Source organism: Rhamphochromis longiceps, linkage group LG11 (genome assembly GCF_057381845.1).
Source record: "Rhamphochromis longiceps isolate RC_006_pf linkage group LG11, R_longiceps_female_GT1.1, whole genome shotgun sequence".
In the NCBI taxonomy this organism is placed as follows: domain Eukaryota; kingdom Metazoa; phylum Chordata; class Actinopteri; order Cichliformes; family Cichlidae; genus Rhamphochromis; species Rhamphochromis longiceps.
Genome location: NC_140567.1, coordinates 22,038,743 through 22,060,064, shown reverse-complemented (window position 1 = coordinate 22,060,064; position 21,322 = coordinate 22,038,743). Strand labels below are relative to the sequence as shown.

At 42.3% G+C, this 21,322-nt stretch overlaps 2 protein-coding genes and 2 non-coding genes across 6 annotated transcripts in view; 3 read left to right on the top strand and 1 right to left on the bottom strand.

The window, feature by feature from the left end:
* The first annotated feature begins 190 nt into the window (after positions 1-190).
* On the top strand, positions 191-15,245 carry tex10 (testis expressed 10). Of its 2 annotated transcripts, none has more exons than XM_085422865.1 (16): positions 191-428; positions 677-873; positions 1,366-1,553; positions 1,646-1,972; positions 2,063-2,275; positions 2,389-2,641; positions 2,742-2,854; positions 5,372-5,619; positions 5,700-5,835; positions 7,578-7,747; positions 11,282-11,459; positions 12,233-12,455; positions 13,968-14,048; positions 14,227-14,411; positions 14,491-14,701; positions 14,800-15,245. In XM_085422865.1, exons 2-16 carry the CDS (start codon positions 691-693, stop codon positions 14,920-14,922), a joined length of 2,832 nt encoding a protein of 943 aa, XP_085278991.1. In that variant the 5' UTR covers positions 191-428; positions 677-690; the 3' UTR covers positions 14,923-15,245. The 2 variants fall into 2 exon arrangements, with proteins under 2 accessions (XP_085278991.1, XP_085278989.1); XM_085422863.1 differs by having other exon boundaries at positions 203-428; positions 674-873.
* Positions 15,246-15,433: 188 nt separating this feature from the next.
* invs (inversin) overlaps positions 15,434-21,322 on the bottom strand; it is a 38,108-nt gene continuing 32,219 nt past the window's right edge. For both annotated transcript variants that reach the window (XM_085422861.1, XM_085422862.1), the window contains exons 18-19: positions 16,055-16,141; positions 15,434-15,972 (exon numbers count right to left, since the gene is read on the bottom strand). In XM_085422861.1, the coding sequence (XP_085278987.1) occupies positions 15,857-15,972; positions 16,055-16,141 (203 nt within the window). In that variant the 3' untranslated portion in view covers positions 15,434-15,856. The remainder of the gene's footprint in view (positions 15,973-16,054; positions 16,142-21,322) is intronic.
* Positions 16,348-16,420, top strand: trnat-ugu (transfer RNA threonine (anticodon UGU)). The gene has a single exon. It is a non-coding gene; the product is annotated as a tRNA-Thr (tRNA).
* Positions 17,612-17,684, top strand: trnat-ugu (transfer RNA threonine (anticodon UGU)). Its single transcript has one exon. It is a non-coding gene; the product is annotated as a tRNA-Thr (tRNA).

The following is a 21,322-nucleotide window of genomic DNA, read 5'->3' as shown; positions in this document are numbered from 1 at the left end:
CATCTTCGAGGGCAGCTTTTTTTTTGGTGCGTTTATTTTATACACCGCATTAGCGTCCAGCAGCAAAATTGAAGAGAAATAGTGAATTACCTAAGAAAAGAAGGCTTGTGTTTTTCATTTTATTTCAAGTTTGCGCACATGATGACGCTCGAGCAGCTATAAACTCGCACTTTTCCCCAGTTTGGTGGTTTCATTTATTATAAGCCCCGCAGGAGCAGCAGCTGAAGTGCACACATCTAAGGCGCACTCTTTGTGACCATGTACACACACATAATCAAAGGACCCAATGTAGCCACACGAGACCGAATAAAGATCATTTTCTTTGTTTATGTGTGTGTATGTTTAGTCGTTAGCCGGGTGGACACATTTTAATGGATGCTTTATGTAGTGTAAATTTCCGACTTTAGACTGCAGACATTTTTATTGTGGTGAGTACAATTAACTACTACCGCTAAAAACTGTTGCAGGGAAATGATAGATAAGTTAGCAAAGCAAGCTAGCTGTGCTGCTGAGTATCGAAATGTACTATTGAGAGTAAAAATAACAATGTTAATGGTCCTGACACAAATTATGTTATTATTGATACGTGTTCGATTTACCATAGGTTTATGTGTCATTAAAATGAGTGCATTAATTCACTTCCCGCTACCTTCATGTGTCATTACACTGACAGCAGTCTAGACTGCAGAGATGAAGGCCAAAAAGAAGAAGAGGCAGGATGACTTCCAGAAAGTGAAGCTAAAAGTGGGAAAGAAGAAGCCCAGAGCTGATAACGCCACCAACACCAACTTTCGGTCCAAGGGGATCTATCTGTCTGAGCAGCTAAAGAGAGACACGAGTGGACCCACAACACACAAACAGCTCGGTATTAATGTAAGATCTGAGATCTTTTCAGATTTTAGCAAGTTTAAAAAAAAGCATGCTATAGGCTTGTTTCATTGAATATAACAAGTTCGTCTTCTTCCGTAGTGAGAGTAGAGAGCAAGTAGAAATATGTTGCGGACGGAAGAGGAATGAAAGTCATTAGAAGCAAGACAGAATAAATGTGTGTGAATGAGAGTGAGGCAGGTGGAAAGGCGAAGATGCAAGGATTAGAGGTTGTGAAGGTGGATGAGTTTAAATACCTGGTGTCAGACATGCAAAGCAACAGACAGTGTACATAAGATGTGAAGAAAAGAGTGCATGCAGTGGACGGAGATGGGTGATTTTTGACTGAAGGAAAGCTGCAAGAGTGCTGTAATCTATGGTTTGGAGACATTTACTGTGAGGAGGCATATGATCACTGTGGTGACCCTTAAAGGGAGCAGCCAAACGAAGAAGAACAACAGAAACAAATTTATCTCATTTTATTCCCTCCTTCCACAGGACCTCCTGTCTCAGCTGCACCATTACAACGCGAATGTGAAACACAGTGCCTTGTTAGGTTTGAAAGAGTTGCTGTCCATCAGTCCCTCTTTGTTAGAGCAGCATCTTTCACGCTTGCTTTCAGAAGTGGCAGCTGTTTTAACAGACAAGGATCACAATGTTCGTGTGGCAGCTGCACGTGTGCTCAGGTTAGACAAGCATGTCAAAACTACAACAAACACATTTTTTTCTTTGTTTAAATGTGTCTAAAGTAAACAAACTTGTTTTAACTTGCTTACAGGTATATTGCACAGTGTGTGCCTGCAGAACGCGTGGCACCGTTTTTCCCCCTCCTCAGTGCTCATTTGTCTTGTGCTATGACGCATATCGAGACAGGAATCCAGGAGGATGCCATAAATGTCCTCGACGTGTTCCTAGAGCACTACCCTGCTCTGCTAGCCGCACGGCCTGCAGTTCTCCTCACTAACTTCCTAGAGATGATCTCTCACAGACAGAACAGTGGAGGAGCCAAAAAAGCTTCAGACTCCAAGGCTTGGACCTGGGCGCTGTCCATCAACCCTAACAGGGCTGTGACGAGCCAGCAGTGGCGGCTTTCTGTTCTTCTCAGGTATGGAAGCTGCATGTAAACACAATCAGGAAAAATCTAAGTGAATAACTCTGAATCCCAATCTTCCTGTTTGTTGTACTTGTATCTCAGGCTTGGGCGCTTTCTCCAGGCAGTTGTTGAGGAAAGACCAACGGAGGAAAGTGATATGTCTGTCCCAACTGAAAGAGTTTTTGGTTCTAGTGGAGAGGGCCGATTTACACCTCTTCATCTCAACTGGGAAGAGCTAACGTACAGCAAGGTTGGAGTTAAGATTTATGAACATTCTGGGGCCAAACCAACTCCACACTCCACCTTTAAACTTAGGTATGAAATCTCTGACTTTAGTAGCCGTCCAGAAATAGTTCAGTTTAAGCTTCTTTTTTTTTGTTTGTTTTGTTTTTTCATTTGTTTTTTTTTGTTTTTCTTTCACTGTGCAGACCTGAGCAGGATCCAGGAGCTACAGTAAGTGAGGGTCTAGACTCAGCTGAGACTGTTCAAAAGTTTGCAGCTACTCTTGTGCCTCTCCTGCTGGAAGTGTGGGTCGAGGCCAGCACCAATGACAGCCCGTGGAATAACACAGAGGGGGCCCACCTACTCACTCCAGATGCCATGTCAGTAATGTTCCAGGTCTTGTCTATTCTGCAGTTGCTGAGAAAACTGGCCCCACAGCGGGAGAACCAGGATGCACTGGTGAGATGTGACTTGCATGTCTTTTGTTTTTGTTTTGTTTTTTCATTTTATTTTAATGTAAATGTTTGATCAACCTCACAGATATTTTTGTTTTCTTTAGGATGCGTGGTTCCGTAAAGAATACCTGGGAGATTTTAAGCAGCACTTCATTAAAAACTTTCCCTATGGGAGCCGGGATACACCCAGACATAAAAAGAAAATTGATCTCAAAAGGTAAGAAAGTTCATTCTTGGCATTCTTTTTATCTTTGGTGTTTTTATTAATACGTAGCTGTCATGGGGTGAGAAGTGGGGTACATCCAATCCAGTCCAATCTAACTTTATTTATTGAGCAGTTTAAAAACAACATAGTTGACCAAAGTGCTTTCCAGTAATAAAAAAAACAGAGATAACAGTTAAAAAAACATGCATTAAGCAGAAAAAGAAGTATATATAAATAACAATAAAATAAATACATAAGTGAAAAAAGGAAGATAAAAATAAATCAGTATATATTAAATATAAAACATGAGTAAAACGGACAATAAAATATACAAGGAATAAAATTAACAAAATAAAAAGATTAAGAGTGACCTAAAACTGACTAAAAGCTGACTCTAGTACTACTCCTAAAAAGCCTTGGAAAAAAGGTGTATTTTTAAAAGTGATTTGAACATTTCAAGTGTTGGGGCCAGCCTAATATGGAGGGGCAGCTTATTCCATAATTTAGGGCCCACAACAGCGAAAGCTCCGTCCCCCCAGTGTTTCAGTCTCGACATGGGGACAGCAAGGAGTGACTTGTCAGTTTATCTGAGAGACCTTTGTGGAGTGTATAGGTGTAGAAGGTCTATCATTTTAAAAGGGACAGGCAACCACTGTAAAGACAACCAGTGTACATCCTGGGCCGGTCAGCAGCCTGTTGATCGGCTGACACAGAAGGGCAGACAACTATTGAAATTTATGCCTACAGTCGATTTTCTGTGGACTCTGGAAGGAAGCTGGAGTACCCAGGGAGACTGTGGCTAATGCTTCAGTTGGAAATTTACGCCATAACTGCAAACCCATCTGAAACCTTATGGCGTAACCTGACCTACATCTTGCTGGAAATGTAACTACACGGCAGTTTGACGCAGCCTGCAGCTGCCTTGATTGGCCTGTTTAGTACCGTTATTTCCTTTTGTGCATTTATGGCTCCTTTTTTGCTACAGTTTTTGAATTTAACAATCATTGCCTGTTTATTAGGAATAATAACCCTAGCATCACTGTAAGGACTCACAAATATCAGAAAATTACTGGAAACTATCAGAATGGACGTGTGAGAATGTACAAAAAAGTCTAGAGGGACAAATCGGTTTGCCCAGAGAAATCTGACCACAACAAAGAGCAGGCCAGGAGAGAAAGAAGTCCCAACATTAATTTATTTTTTTCTATCAGCTGACACTGCTTATTTATTTTTTTAGCACCTGGCGGCTCTTTTTTTTACTTCTCATCCATAAATAATCTGCTCTTTCACGTGATTCAGTTTATTTTGAAAAGTCTCAACAGGATCTTGAGCTTTATTGTGAAAGGTTTATGTGGTACATAAGCAAGCGGACACGCCATGGTGTTACTGTCGTTGTTGCTAACCACAACACATAAAAACAGGCGCTTGTCCATCAGTAGTGTGGTTATATTAAATATAAGAGAAAGAGAGAACTTTAAGAAATTAATATAGCCACTACAGTGACCATCAGAACGGTGAAAAAATATTGCCGTAAACAGTTTATTTTGCGACACCATGAAACAAACGATAGCGTAAAATGAAACGATAGACGTTTTTATATCGTCATTCGATATATATCGTTATATCGAACAGCCCTAACACAGAAGTCTAAATCAGGCCTTAGGTGGTAGAGTCGGCTGTCTACCAATCAGAAAATCAGTTCAAATTGTAAATGATAAAGTATCCTCGCGTTGCCGCGGTGAATCAGTTTGAGTGAACGTGAGAAAGTGCTTAGGCATAGATGTGTGTGATTGGGTGAGTGAGACTTGCAGTAAGAAAGTGCTTTGAGTAATCAACTGAGTAGAAAAGAGCAAAGAAACCACAGAGGGGTTTAAGCCCAGAACCTACTTTATGTGAGGCAGGTGAGTTCTGTTAACCTGTGGGGACAGCTGTAACCACTGTGCCGCAATGTTGCCCCTTATTTATTAATGACATTAGATTTAATGTTATTAATAAATAAGTTAGATGCCTCATTGCCCAAGGATGCATCACATTACACTTTTCCTCTGCCTGTTTCACACTTTTCTCTTGACTCACAGCTTGTGATAAGATGCAGGGAAGCTTAACGATCTGCCATCAAAGGCACTGATGAGGAACACAAACATGATATGCTTAAAATGTTTACATTTCTCAAAATATTTAAATTCACATCTTCTTTTATTTACATTTGTATTAATACAAATTTGTATTTTTTTGCCATATTTGAATGGATAATAGATGTTGACTTGTTGGAGGCTGACTGCCATCTATTTAAGAACTTTTTTTTTTTTTTCATACATTTTTTTTTTTTGTAAAGTTTTGGTTGTTTTTTTTTTCTTTTTCACCTATATGTTTGTGCATAGCTCTAAACTGCAAGTTTTGAGTTCTTCGTTTTAAAAACTGTAAAAGATTTAAGCAGCCAATACAGTCTGATCCTCTACTGGTGGTTATTTACTGTGTATGAAATTCAGACTAGCTAAGATTGCCCTCATCTCACTCTGCACTCTTCAGGAGCAAACAGACAGCAGCCCTTCCTGGTCCAACTGTGGATCCTCTTGCCCTCAACATCACACTCTGCCAGGTGATGGTGTCCCTTAGCCAGAAGCAGGGCGTTGGCCAAGAGGCAGATGGAGACTGGCTGACACCACTGAGTACGTTTGTCCGAGACACTCTGGGTAGCGGAGTGAAGCTGAGCTACAGGCAGCTGCAAATGCTGCTGGGTACCGTGTGGAAGATGGTGCTAACACAAAGAAGCAAAAGTAAATATATATTTATATATTTATATATATTAATTAGAGAGAGATGTTAAAACTGTGTCATAATGTCCATGTTTGTGCAGCAGTGACAGAGGACCTGTTGGCAGCAGTGTATATCTACTACAAGCAAAGAAACCTCCCTCTGCAGACACGATCACTGCTGCTATCGTTCTACAGCAAGCTATACCTGCAGGAGCAAGGGCATGCACACCTAACCAGGTAACTTGTTCTTACTTGCCTTGCCTTAACAAGTAGGATTTTTGAACAGCTGTTTTCCAAAAGTTCATGCACCACATGGCATAATTGTTGGAGATATAGAAGGCAGGATGATAGCATCAGCATAAATAATCATTCATTTGAGTTTTTTGTCGTATTTTTCTACATAATTTAGTAGTTTACACTTTGGCCAAACAAGCAAAAGATCCCTGGTTCTCTGCCGTGACAGGACAAAAATCTGGTTTAAGGAAAAATATATTTTAAATTGCAAACACAGAGCTACCTGCTGTAGCATCCACTTATGATTAAGGAAGCAGCTGAAAGTAGTTTCTCCTTCATCATTCAGGCATCCCCTGCAGTGACTTTATGCCCAAGCAGTTGTCCCAGCTCACATTTTGCTAGCTGCTGATTTAGAGTTCTTGTATACGGGTCATTCCATGTAAAATCAATCAAAGCCTCTCACGATGAAGGCTCTGGAGGGTCCCCGGATCAGGACTATGAGGTGACAGCAGCTTAGTAAAGTGAGTAAAGGGGACATGCCAAAAGAAAATAGTCACAAGCTGAATAGGCAGTAAAGCAACAAATGCAAGGAGAGTATCCCCCTGGCCCTCTGTGATCCAAGCTCAAATTGCAGGGAAAACTGTTATAAGAGTGTTATAATGTTAATTATATTACAGGTTATTCTGATAAAGAAGAAAACTTGTAGGTGAAAAGTAGAGCTTTAATATGCTGTTGCCCAAAATTGTCTTTTTGAAGTTTTCTCCAGTAAATCAGCAAACAGATAAAAGATCTAGAGTACAAATGCTTGTTACTCCACATCAAAGCCAGTAAATTGGATCAGTTCTGCTGCTGAACTTTGATATATCCCATGATATTGATGCTCACTGGTGGTCATAGAAAAAAAACTGTACTGAACAAGAACCAGAACTGGCTTTAGATTGCGGCATTGAAGTGTGTGTAAAATGGAGTTGATTTAAAGAGTTTAAGAGAGTTTAAAATAATTTTCCAGCCCTGGAAATTCCACTAGGATATCTTTTGCGCTCTATAAGTTATAAGAGCTCCAAAAATACTAGAAAAAATAACATAAATCAAAACTAGTCATATTTCAGCCCTATGCTGTGTACTCTAAGGGCCCGTAAATAGGAAAAAAATTGTCTTATTGTGAAAGGAAAGTTTTTCATGCCTTCATTAAATATTCTAGCTGATTCTGAGGAGGTCGGAATTGATTGATTTTATTTTTATATGGCGTGACTGTGCAGCCAAATCATGTAACTGTCACCACAGCAAAAATAAACTCATGTATCCCTCTTAACACATCTAAAACATGGAGTAATTATTAAACTGTGAAGCACTGCACATATACCACAGTCCTCTCCTACAGCTGCATTGTTTCTGAGTTTCAGACTATCCATTTAACTTGTTCTGAATAAAAGATTGTAGAAGATTTATGATGATCATGTGTTGCACAGTCCACATGAAATTATGCTTTTTTTTTCATGTAATTGTTTCTTAACTGTCCCAAACTACAAAGAACAAAATCAAAACTAACCATTATCACATCTGTGGCTTCCCTGAATAGCTTTATTTTTGCTCGTAAACAAAATGTAGTGTAAAAATAAATCTGTCTCACTTTTGTGGTCACATTAACTTGTGCTCAGATGTAAGAACTGTAACAGTTGTGTAATAACATCAGGCCTTGATGTGGTGGCCTTGGGTTCACATGCCCTTTTTGTCTCTCTCTGAAGGAGCAAGGTGCTGTCTCGCTGGTTGGCATCTCTTCCTGTGCAGTTGTCCCAGTTGGGCCACCGTAACCCAATGCTGTCTGCGCAGCTCATCCTTTCCATCCAGGCCGCTGCTTCTCGAGGCAACAAAGACATGCTCAGCAGTCTGCAGACGCATGCCTGCACGCTGTATGGTGAGCATGAAAATGCAGTGATCATAATGTTTGGGGCCGCTTGAGAAATGTTTTTTGGGGTGGGGGAGCAAATGCAGCAATCATACTTGAGAACTGAGACCCCTGAAGTGTGTAATCTGTCATGATGTGACTCCTGCTACCAGAGATCTGCACAACGAAGCAGGATTTGGACTGTTAAAGGTTCCCTCAAGTTTAGTCCTGAGTTTTCAGTATTATGGAGGTGGTTCACTTATTACCAGGATACATCGCCATGCGTTTGGGCCTTTCGTCCACATGTAAATGATGTTTTGGTTCACTGAAAACGGACATTTAAAAAAAAAACTCCTGGCAGGGTGGAGATTTTCGAAAACTCAGTTTTTGTGTTTAGGTGTGGAAACGGAGATTTACTCACGCACACCTTATTGTTTACATGAAATAAATTATATAGACAAAATAGTGTTGCTGTTAATCTTACTATTTGCAGTTTTTCCACGCTTACATATACACGGAGTTATTGTCCCTCCATTTAGAAAGACAGAGGCATCAGAGTGAACTTCGGATGTGGCCTCTACATTCAACACAGACGCTCTCACAACCCAAATCCCAATGTCGGTTTTGAATAAATAAATTTTTTTTTTAAATTAAATTCATTTATGCTGTATGCATTTTGTTCATTCCTAAGTTGTGAGTCTACACAACAGCCAAAATACTGTCTTTATTATTAACATTTGAAATGATGAAGGCACTTGAAAATGGCACTTGAAAAGTAACACAAAATTATCTGCCGTTCCAGAAAAACAAAAACTTTTCAGAAGTGCTTAAGGTTTTGTGAGGGCACAAAACCCTGTTTAGTCTTTCCCTCCCAGGCTTCTGATTGGCCAACCTTTTGTTTTTAGCGTTTACATGTGGACGGAGATATTTTTTTCAAAACTGCACATTTGGACGGGATTTTTTTTTATTTTTATTTTTTATTTTTTTTAAGGAAACAGAAAATCTCCTTTTTCAAAAATACCCGAGTACATGTGGATGTAGCCTATGTTCCAAATTGAATTAGTTTTCTGAAATATAATATCACTGTTGCGCATGAAGATCTTTTCTATGGAAGCCCGTTTCCGCCACTAAAAAAAAAAAAAAAAGCTAGTATCCATAACTCGAAATTTCGAGTTACTTTTCTTAAAATTTTGAGTTAGCTCTGCCAATCAAAAATATACGTGAATGAGGTCGCTTTCTTGTTACCCGGAAGCATATGGTGCAGGACCGCGCACTCAAAAACGGATCCCAACAAATTAAAGTATGTTTGCTGATAGTAACACCATGTGATTCAGCTAATAACACAGGGATTTCATCATTTGTGAAGCCAGGCTGAAAACACTCAGCAATCTGTGCATTCACGACTGGATGTAATACCGGTAGCTTAGCTGTAGCATTTGTAGCTGAGGGCTTCAGCTTCCGGGTAACATGGAAATGATGTCATTCACGTAGATTACTGATTGGCAGCGCTAACTCGAAATTTCGAGTTGCTTTTCTCAAAATTTCGAGTTAATATGTCGAAATTTCGAGATAATAACTCGAAATTTCGAGAAAATAACTCGAAATTTTGAGTTATGGATCCTTTTTTTTTTTTTTTTTAGTGGCGGAAACGGGCTTCCATACTTTTCAGATCACGAAAGTCTAAAGTTTTTAATTTTTTTTTGTTTGTTTTTTTAAGAGTGTCTTTATGTAAGGCCTATCCTGGGGGACACCCCCCCCCCCCCATCATCTGGATGGGAACATGTTACCCTAAAACCTGTATATACCTTTCAGTGTTGATTGTCCCTTTCCACATGTGCAAACTGCCATACCATCAGAGATGCTGGCTTTTAAACTGAGCACTGACAACAAGCCAGATTATCCCTCTCTTCTTTATTTTGAAGGACATGGTGTCCATTTTCTTTTTTTTTTCCCCCAAAAAGAATTTTCAATTTTGATTTATCTAACCACTGGACTCTTTTCCTCTTTGGATCAGTCCATCTTAAAAGACTGCAGTGTTTGTAGATCATCTGCACATATGCATGACAGGGCTTTAACCTGCACTTGTGGACGGTGAACTGTGTTCTTAGACAAAGATTTCTGGAAGTGTTCCTGAGCCGGTGCAATCATTTCCATGATGGAATCACACCTGAGAGCACGGGCCTCCAATATAAACAAACGTAGTAATTTAACGTTGAGGAACATTTTTCTGAAATTTTTCCAGTTTGTAGACATAGGTTTTTTTTTTCCAGGTTGATGAACCTCTGCCTCTCTGAGAGGCTCTTTTTTTTTAAATTAATTAATTAATTTTTTTTATACCAAATCATATTACTGACCTGTTGTTAGTTTCTCCGTGTGTGTGGTTTTTTTTTGGGGTTTTTTTCTCTTCGTTCCTCAGACCACATGGTGGAGAGGTATTTAAGCCCTAGTGGGAGTTGTCCCTTAAGAAGGCTGTTGGCCCACTGTTGAGCATGTGTCTCATCACATGAGCCAAGGTGTGGAAAAGGGTGTGGGGTCATTATCAGCACAGGTTTCGGGTGAAACAATCATGTGACTTATTGAGATCAATTGATGCAAGATGTGAGTGGGCGTTAAGGTGCCTCAAAACTGGATTGTAGGTGGCAGCGGTTCATGTCGCAAGCCACCACCTCTGTTCAAGGATGGTCGTTCACAGTGGACATAGATGGCTTCTTTCACTCCTCTTTCAAACCATCTGTCTTTATCCAAAATGTGAACATTGGCATCCTCGAAGGAGTTTTTATTTTTACAGTTTAAATCTGTTCTATAAAATACAAATTCTTGCAGCTCTTGATCGACTTTAGTTCACTTGAACTTTTGTGTGTGTAAAAGACCAAACTGAGGGAAGAACACTCCGAGGTTACAGACACATCACGACCAGGGAAAAATACTGTAGGTGTAGAAATGCATTAATTTGCAATCAGAGGTTGGAATCACAAAATTAACCTAAAAGAAGAAGTGTAGAAGCTTTTTTTTCCTGTCATTTTCCTTATATTCATATGTTGCATGCATAGGTCTAGCAAAGGTATACAGACCTCCAAAAATCTAAATCTCTAACTAGAGTAGTTCCCATAGGAGGCACTACAACGCTGTGTTAGCCACTCCAGGCAACTTTGTACATTGCTGGAAACCCGTCCATAAGAACAGCTCAGAGAATGGTCAGATAGTTAGATAGCTGGTGTGTAACAGAGGGGGTTTGGAAGGGGAGGAGGGGGGGTGTTTCTGATAGAAACTGCCGCAGAGCCAGCAATTCACCATCACAAGACTCCTTTTGTCTGAGAGCTTCTGACATCAGCATGTGCGTCAGAGACGGGCAGAACACCACACACACAGACGCATTATCTGAGCCAATACTGTAGTAGTTATGTCTTTCGTCTTTCTCTTTTACTGGTCCCAACATAGTCTGGTTTTCCAAGTATTGGTCCTAATTTTCCAGATAGAGCTCCTCGTTAAATCCCCACAGGGTGCACAGCATTGCTGTCTGTCCATAATTACACGTGACTTGTGCATCTCTGTTTGTCTGTGAAGATCCACAGGATGGGGTTGTGGTGCTCTTACCATCAGAGTCCCAGCAGCGAATGGTGCAGCTGCTCTACTTCCTCCCCAAGATGTCCCAGCCTCTTCTGGCCAATCTGAGCAGCTGCTGCACTGCTGGACGAATCTCTGCCGGCCTCGCCGCCTCTCTGATTCGTATCATACATCTTAGGTGAGCTTTCAGACCCGCTTTGGAAAGCACATGAACACAGTTGTGTTTGACAGCAGATGGTTGCTGGCACACAGGCACACAAACGACGCTCTGCCTGATCACCATCAGATGGCAGTGTTGTTCTTTCACAGACAAATCAGTGACAGCTTTTATGATCTATTACCTGCTTGTTGACATAAACTGAGATGAATATTCTGTATTTTTGATATTCAACTTCCTTGTGACAATTAAACCACTTTTTTTTTATTATTATATTTTGTTCTATTATCATCCCCAGTTAACCTTTCTCTGTGATGATATGTGTGTGCTGCCATGTTTGACCTTATTCTTATGTCAGTGGGGCAGTGTTATACAAATTTTGAGTGGTGGGAGTACTGAGAGTGTGGGATGGAGTGTGTGTACGGGTGTGTGTGTGTGTCTCGAGTGTTGTACAAAGAGCTCTTTTTGAGGCTGGAATGCAGGATCGTCATGGAGTATTGAGAAGATGGTCTGCATGTGTCTCCCGGGCTTTATGAAACACCCTGTTATTCACACACATTTCTCACTGTTACAAATCTATATTCCCCCACAGGGCAAGGAAGAAGTTTTCATAATTATATTTCAGTGTGCTGTTATTCTTAATATTCTTGAAAATAGAAGAACACTGAAATCAAATCCTGAATAATCCTAAAGTGTTTGAAATGTGAGAACTTTCAAAATTTACAAAGCCTGAGATTCAAATAACAATTCAGGGTTTTTGATTGTGTAACATGATCACTGATTATGTTCTCCAGGTCCCCTCTGAGCAGCTGGACAGCTGGGAGCCAGGAAGCGGCATTGCAGCACGTGGACTATTTCAGCTTCCTGTTCTCCACCCTCATAGGCTTCTCGTCCGAACAGCTCGCCTCCCTGCAGGAGGCAGAGGATGACAGTGTCCTGCCTCCCGTCGCTCTTTCACCTCTCAGCCTCTACCCCACCCCGCTGGAGCAGTTCACACACCACTGGGACATTGTTGAGGTGTGTTCACTGTTCACCTTTTTAATCCCACACCTAAACCCTTAATTTAACATTAGAAATAAATCTGGAGGAGACCCAGACTTGCAGGTGAAGGAAGGGGTAGAAAAGACATTGTTTTGATATTCTGGACACAGCTGTGGTCTGTCGGTCCCCCCGGTCTCTCTTCGTCTCTCCTATTGAGCTCAGAGGGTGGAAGCTTTATCGTTGCACTCCGGCTGAGAGGGGAACGTTTATCGCGTTGCGCAGGTTGGAGATGCGTGGTTATCGGGCATAGTGGATATGCACAAATGCTAATGAGAGCCCATGGCATGATGGGAGAGTGACATTTCTGCACAGAAATTACCGTTAACGTAACTGTGCCCTGGGGCAAGAGTGTGTGAGTGTGTGAGCAAGTGGGGGGCTTATAATCACTAATTCAGCTCCTCAATTAAGGTCTCAGATCCTACCTCTCTCATCTCCCTGTCTGAGTCAATCATAGGGAAGTGGAAGGAAGGGGGAGCGGAGGGGGACGCTTGGTGAGGATGGAAGGAAGGGGGGGTGGCATTAAGGACGGACTGTGTCAACTCCAGTTCGGCTAATGAGATGGGATTGTTTTTAATGACGGCAAGAATGCCAACAGGTGCACCGTTCAGACACCCACCGGCTCACACACACGCACCTAAATTTGATAAAAGTTAATGAGAAATTTGATTTGGATTTCAAGTTAATGACGGAAAGCTGAGCCTTATTTTTCACTTTTAAAAAGTTAGTGGCATGTCGGTGGTTTAGACCTGAAACCACTCACTTGCTGACAATCTGGAAAGTGAAAATAGTGAAACTGAAACTAAAAGTAATTTGTATGTCACATCTTTGGTAGTCAAGTGACAATCGGGAATATTGCATTCTTTCTGTATGCTTTCTTTTTTTTTTTATGGGCCACCATGGAGTTAAAATATTTTTTAAAAAATACGTTGGGAGGAGGTAACAAGGGCAGTGCACACTGTTATTTGGAAGAGAGAGTAATTTTTCTTTTTTGTACAATTATGAGCAGTTTACCTGTCAAAGATAAATACTTATTAAGGATTTTAGCAGTAACCTGTAAAATCTTTAAATCTGAACCCCCAGCTGAGAATAAATGGATTGCCATAGTGAGTAATATTCAAGAAACTGAGAGAATTACTTTTTATTCAAATATTATGGTGATCAATTTACAATAAACTGGGAGAAACTGATGTATGTAATCCAGTTACATACTTAGTTTCCTTCTTCCTGTTTTTGTTTTGTTTTTGTACCTGTATTTGTGAAGAATGCAACAAAATAAAAAGTTGTGTTTTTTTTTTTTTTTTTTTTTAACAAAAAGATGAAATAAGAGCAGAAAATCTGTTGATGGAGTGTGTATGTCTGTTTTAGAGCTCGTGTGCTTACATATCTGCAGTCAGATCCCTCAGTCACACATTCGGACTTTGAAATCATTGCATCAGTGAGACACATGTATGAATATGGTCATAACCAAAATAACTGTTTGATTTATAGGAAGTGTGCCACTGTCTGGAAACTCTGGGCTCAAAGTCTCAGTGCTTTGACATCTTACAAACTGGCATTTGCAACTACCTGGTAAGAGACTGTTGTTATTAAGCATGCAGTAAATCACACTGATTTTTTTACATAAAGTTTGTTTATGGCAGTTTTATTTTATTTATACTTTTGGTGTGTGTGTGTGTGTGTGTGTGTGTGTGTGTGTGTGTGTGTGTGTGTGTGTGTGTGTGTGTGTGTGTGTGTGTGTGTGTCTCAGACCAAGTTAGAGGTGGTTTCCGACAGCATGGCGGCCGGGCTGCTGAGAGCTGTATCCAGACTGCTGGATCTCTCAGTCCTGCCCCTTGAGCCTGTGTTGCGCTTCTTGTCACAGTGCTGCCTCAGCCTGTTGTCGTTGCTCCTCACCCTGCAGCAGGAGGCACCTACTGAAACCAACCACAAAAGGTGTGCTTGAAACTCTTTCAGTGATCTGTGCTGATTGATTTTGATCGAATGTGTTAACACCCTTGCTTGACATTTGCAGGGAAGCAATTTGGGGTGCTTGCGTGACAGCGCTGCGCAGCATTCCTCGCCTGCTGCGGGTTGTCCTGCAGTCGTTGCGCGTTGCCAATCTGAACGAGGAGGAGCTGCCGCAGCTTGGACAGATTCTCTCCATGCTGCTGCAGCACACGTCGCTCCACAGCCAGCTGCTGGCCAACACCACTCTGCTGCAAGAAATCCTCCAGCACCTCACGGTAAACGCGCCCACACAGATGCAGGCATATTCAATTGAAGGTATTTGAATGACACGGATGGAGATTGATCACCAGATTACTTTGTACGTGTGTTTCAGAGGTTCTCCCGGGGTGCAACCAGGGAGCAGTGGCTGACAGACCTGCTCTACTGTTACAGCGTCACCGTGGCTCACGGCTCGTCTGCTCACCGTGGTAATCTGGGCCTTCGAGACATATACTAACGGATGCGCCCAACAGTACGTGGTGTATTGCTCAGTTTAGCCTCCCAAACATGTTACAGTCACAATGACAACACGCAGGGCTCAGTAGTGACAAGTACACATGATCACACTTTCATACAGAAGACAATGAGAACTTTTTTGTTTTTTGTTTTAAAGTACTCCACATTCTTGTCCTTTCTTCTTTACTGTTTTTTTCACAGCCCTGGTAACTGTGTATTCTCTTTTTTGAGTGTTAATACTGAACGGTCGTCCAGTGGCTACTTAAGTGACTTTGTATTAAAAGGAGTGGTGGGTAAGCAGAATAAAGGCAAAATGAAGTTAAATCAGAGGACTCTTTCTTTTGTTTTAGTTTTTATTTTTCACATTTTTTTTAATAACACATTTTAAAACATCCAGTATATATTTATAAAAGTACATAATAAAGATTGTTCTGTGCAAATAAAAAAGAACAGCAAAAACAGCATAGTTCACAAATAATACTTTTGAGAGGGAAAGCACTTTAAGACTAGAGTGTGTGTGTGTGTGTGTGTGTGTGTGTGTGTGTGTGTGTGTGTGTGTGTGTGTGTGTGTGTGTGTGTGTCGGTGGCTGCAGGTGGGCTATCTCTATGACTGGCTGTTGATAGACTGCCTCATTCTCCACAACGGGAGGAAAGGTTATCTCAGTGTGTGTGCGACAGCAACGGAGAAGGAGGGAGATGGAGTGTGTATGTGTTCCTTCCACAATGGATGAAAGGTTATCTTTTACACACACCATTTTCTGTAGACTTAACCCCACCCTGTGAGGTCATGGCTCTGATGTCATATGGCTTAATTTTAGAAAACTTGGCACATTGAGTGAACAATGCGTAGAGTAATTCTATAGAGGCAAGACTATCAGCCAGCTGAGAAAACATCAAAGAACATGATGTGTGTGTGTGTGTGTGTGTGTGGTTTTTCAATGTTTTCCCCGGCCTTGTGTCCCCTGTCCTGCGCTATGTGGTCTCAGGTGGTAAGAGTAGAGCTTGGCTTGATTCATGGTGTCAGTCAAAGGCACACAGTCTATACCGCTCACTAAAAAAGACAAGCATTTAATAACTTTTGTAGAAACTTGTACTTGATAAATAAAGGTGTGTTTGTGTGCACAGGCACTTACACTGGCTCTGGGTGCGTTGAGGGATGTCCAAGAGCAGCTGAGACTGAGAGTCCCGAAATGAACGCCCTCGTCTGGACTTTGAGTTGCCTAAAGGGCAGTAAAGTAAAGAGCTGATGAAATTAAGCTGTCCAGCTACATAATGTGAATGGTTTCTGAACACAGGTAGTTGATGTTGGATACCAAAGCCTGGGGCGCTCCTTTAACTGGTTGATCTAGTCCAGGGCTCACACCCTTGCTTGTTCTGTTGTCCGGTTGTCTTTATGTAGTGTATCCATGGGTGTTACTTCAGCAAAGGCCCTATAGCTCAGTGGTTAGAGCACTGGTCTTGTAAACCAGGGGTCGTGAGTTCAAATCTCACTGGGGCCTAGCAAACTTTTTGGTCCTGTAAATATTTTTTTACAGGACCAAGGTTGCCAGACCCTTAGTGGAATCTGCACACAAGCCAGCAAGAGGCTTAAGACCCCTACTAGAATAGGCCAGGGAAATTGCTCGAACTATCCAGTGGAAAAGGCGCTCTTTAGGCACAGGCTTTTCTATATGTGGTTTAGCGCAAGCTACAAACAGCTGGTCACTTTGTCTAAAACTCTGGGTTCTGTCCATATAGATACGCAGAGCACAGACTGGAAACAAGGTATGCAGCCACTGTGGCATACCTATTTGGGGAGAACTCATTTCACAACCTCTACACTGAAAGAGCGTGGATTTCTCCTACAAACATAGCTGAAGCTAAAATAATCAATAGAGCTGTCTTCAAGCACAGAAATTTTACCTTCTTGGCTGAAACCATCCCCACGGTAACAATCTGAGACAGGAAATCTTGTTTCTTACACTCGTGGAGCACAAATGAACAGTCTGGAGAGACTCTCACATGATGGTGGCCGTCACAGTGAGGGTCTAGTCCCTGTGATCCTACCCACTTCTGAAAGTCCCATGTTCAGTGGCATCATCACTACAAAGGAAGCTAGCAGCCTCTGGGACTGTTTGAGGATAACTTGGGTTGCCTCTGCGAAACAGTGCTAGGGATGACTGTATGGCCAATGTTCTCTTTGAGGACAGAAATGCTCTCACCCAGAGACGTCTAGACCTGAGCCCTATGAAAGTAGTGCGTTGAGTTGGTCTCAGCGTGCTCTTTTCCACACTGACTGGAGGCAGTTGGGGTCTGCCACCAGTCAGTCGTTGAAGTATGTGGCTACCCGAAAGCCTTTTCCCCGAGCAGGGCCACTGCTGCCTCGGTGCATTTTACAAACACCCTTGTGAGAGGCCAAAAGGCAGGACCACAAACTCATATGCTATCTCCTGGAAAGCAAATTTTAGATACTTTCTGTGTGGGGGGATATATGAGGATGTGGAAAAAAACGTCCCACAGTAAAGTGTGGGTGAAATTAAGGTTTCCAGCAATGCAATGTGAATGGTCTCTGAACACAAGGCAGCTAGTGTTGGATACTAAAGCCCTGGGCACTCCTTTAACTGTTTGATCAAGTTCAGAGTCCACACCCACACTTGAGCTATGCTACGGTTGTCTTTATGTAGTGTATCCATGGGTGTTATGTCAGCAAAGGCCCTATAGCTCAGTGGTTAGAGCACTGGTCTTGTAAACCAGGGGTCGCGAGTTCAAATCTCGCTGGGGCCTAGTAAATGTTTTGGTCCTCCTCTAGGTGGACACATAAGCCCCTTTTCCATTAGAACCTACTCAGATCAACTCGGAACGACTGGTTTTTCATTACAATCAAGTACCACAGAAAGTGCGTTGTTGTCATTATAGCAACTCGGCTGAGCATCCCATGACGTAATTGGTATGCGTAACAAACGCTACAGCAAAGGTGGACGTCGAGGTCACTGTATACCTGCTGCTTGGTCTGTGAGCCCTTACAGGCTGGCTAAGTGATGCCCATGTCAGGAGAGGCTAGGGCCTCCCTATATAATAGGCTGACATAGCATCAGATGTAATTCAAAACAAGCCCACCTTTTCCTCACTTCCCTAGCAAAGAGGGTGGTCTGGTGAAACATTCGCTCATACTACTCATAGAACCGGGGTTATAGACATAACCTTAAGTTCTCTTTCATAGCATTCATTTTGTGTCACACTAGGGGGACAAATACTAACTCCCGGATTGCCAGACAACTGTTTATGTTTAGAAGACAACTGTCCCCAGTAGTACTTCACAGGGAAGAAGCTCCCAGCTGTGAAGAACATGCACTGAGGACTGAATATGCCTGGTTAGGTGCTGTTATATCTAGCCTGTAAAATCTAGCAAATGTGTGAGGTGAGGCCCAGGATGCAGCTGCACACATCGCCTGGACAGAAACTCCCTTAAAAAGAGTCTTGATGCATTCTTAATCATCCAGGTAATTAAATCTCAAAAGGTTGATTCTGTTCATCTGGACGTAGCAATGTAGCAACAGTTCTGATACTCCTGAAACATAGGGGATCACTACGTGTTTTTGCTTAGGCATCAGTTGTCCTTCTCTCCTGAAGATTTCTGATAAATGTCCAGCTGGGATAACCACATTTACTCAGGGCCTTCTTGACCTGCTGGTCTTCTGCTTCCGTGGCTGCTGTGTCTGTAGGGATGGTGTTCGCTCTATGGTGTAGCGTCCTGATGACACCCAGTTTGTGCTCCAGTGGATGATGAGAGTCAGAACTTAAATACTGATCCGTATGCACAGGTTTACAGTACACATTAGCTTTTAAATGTCCCCCATTACTGATGGAAATCTCCCAGTCTAAGAAGGCCAACCTGTTGCCCCAGCAGACCACACTGTAAAAGTTGGCTGAGGTAAACACAGAGTCCTAGAAGGTCTTCAGGAGTGGGACCTTCACTCCAAAAGACCTGAGCAGGTACAGCCTGCTCTTCCCTTTTCTGTAGAGAGCATTTGAATTGTGAGTCCAGTCCAGTTTATTGTTTAGATGAACACCAAGGTACCTGTAGCTGTCTACAGGTCCATACCTTGGATGTTTAGTGGTTGCAGTGGAGGATGTTTGTGCCTGCGGAAGTCTACCACCAGCTCCTTGGTTTTTCTAGTGTTGATCTGGAGGTAGTTCTGCTGGCACCAGTTCACAAAGCCTTGGCTCAGTTCTCTGTAACCCTTGTGGTCCCCATCAGTGATGAGGTCAACTATTGCAGAGTCGTCAGCGAATTTCTGCAAGAAGTACTGGGTGAAGTTGTGAGAGAAGTCTGCAGTGTAGATGGTCATCTCTCACCTTTTAAACAAAACCCAAGGTGTTCTGGGTGTGGTGTTCAGAGCTGCCTACCCCAATGGGTTGAGGATCGAAGCCAGAAACTTAGAAATATTATAGGTGACCGAGTTGATCATACAGACAATTGGTCTTAAAGGTACACCGTGTTTATGTATCTTCGGTAAACCATACAGACTTGGTGTAGATTCCCCTGGGTATAGCCTGTGGTATGAGGTCCGGTCAATAGCATTGTCTTATTCTAACTGCTTCAGACAATCTATCACCCTCTTCCTGTAACCACTTCCTGGGTCTCATTTCAGGGGCTCATAAGTATTTTTGTCACTGAACAGTGACAACATTTTCTCACGATAGTCTTTCTGATTTTAGCAAGACTGTGCACCTACCCTTGTCTGCCGGAAGGATGATTATGTTGTTGTCATTACTAAGTGGTGTGAGTGCCTTCCTCTCCTCCATCCTGATGTTGGATGCTTGGGGATTTGCATTGCTGAGACAGGCCTAAACTTTCATCCCTGGTTGCTCTGCTTCCACATCTACAACATTGTTGTTTGAAATTTCTGTTTCTGTGGCTGTGATCAGTTCAACTCGTGGATTTGTTTCAGCATAACAGCAAAGTTCAACCTTTTTGTAAGGATGATTTTCGCTGCTTGGGTGAGTTGTATGTCAGACAAATCTTTCACCTACTTGTCCACATCCTCGGTGTGGCATCCTTCTCTCTTATGGCTGCTAGGGACACTCTCTGTATTTTGCTATGGTTTCCGATGCAAAACAAGTAAGTTGATCAATGGTCTTTGATCAGTGGGCTTTGATCAGTGGTTGTTGATCAATGGTCATGACAATTTGCATATTAATGATCAAGGAACTGACCTCACATCTCATTGTTCATTCAGCGGGCTGGTTTCAGTTATTGTGCAAAGTACCATTTATAAGGTTGGGGAAACCTGCAGCCAGCTGAGACTGAAGAAGTCACTTGGATGAGTGACGAAACGTTTCTCCCATTGAAAACGCTACGTCCAGATGAACAGAATCAACCTTTTGGGATCCCTTAAAGCAGGGGTGTCCAACTCCAGGCCTGAAGGGCCGGTGTCCTACAGACTTTAGATGTATCCTTGATGTAACACAGCTGATTTAAATGACTAAATTACCTCCTCAATATGTCTTCAAGTTCTCCAGAGGCCTGGTAATGAACTAATCATTTGATTCAGGTGTGTTGACCCAGGGTGATATCTAAAACTTGCAGGATACCAGCCCTTGAGGCCTGGAGTTGGACACCCCTGCCTTAAAGAGAGTCCATGAGGTTGCCAGACCCTTAGTGGAATGTGCACACAGGCTAGCAGGAGGCTTAAGACCCCTACTAGAATAGGCCTGGGGAATTGCTCCAACTATCAGTGGGAAAGACGCTCTTTAGGCACAGGCTTTCCTATATGTGGTTTAGCGCAAGATACAAACAGCTGGTCACTTTGTCTAAAACTCTGGGTTCTGTCCATATGAATACGCAGAGCACAGACTGGAAACAAGGTATGCAGCCACTGTTGCTCCTCTTAAGAGAAAGGCAGCAGGTAAAAGGCCGGCAGTTCCATAGGGGAAAATATCCAAATAACTTTTGGGGAAAAGGTGGTGTTGAGTGGCATACTGACCTTCGTATTATAAGGGGAGCACTGAATGCACAACCTCTACACCGAGGGAGCGTGGATTTTTCCTACAAGCTTAGCTGAAGCTAAAACAATCAATAGAGCTGTCTTAAAGGACAGAATTTTTACCTTCTTGGCTGAAACCATCCTGGGGAAAAAGTCTAGGGAGACTCTTACATGACGGTGGCCATCACAGTGAAGGTCTAGTCCCTGTAAGACCACCCACCTCTGAAAGCCTCATGTCCAGTAGCATCGTCACTATAGAGGAAGCTAGCAGGCCTAGCAGTATCTGGCACAGTTTTAGGATAACTCGTATTGCCTCTGCGAAACATTGCTAGGGTGTATAAAAGCATTTGAGTGACAAGCCACCCCATGGCAGTTGGGGGCTGCCACCAGCCAGTCGTTGAAGTATGTGGCTACCCGAAAGCCTTTTCCCTGAGC

Bases quoted from the DNA above. Each gene is read 5' to 3' on its own strand.
- tex10 (XM_085422865.1), top strand. From the start codon at position 691: ATGAAGGCCAAAAAGAAGAAGAGGCAGGATGACTTCCAGAAAGTGAAG. The intron at 11,460-12,232 runs GTGAGCTTTCAG...TATGTTCTCCAG, and splicing joins ATTCGTATCATACATCTTAG to GTCCCCTCTGAGCAGCTGGA. The intron at 14,049-14,226 runs GTAAGAGACTGT...TGTGTGTCTCAG, and splicing joins CTGGCATTTGCAACTACCTG to ACCAAGTTAGAGGTGGTTTC.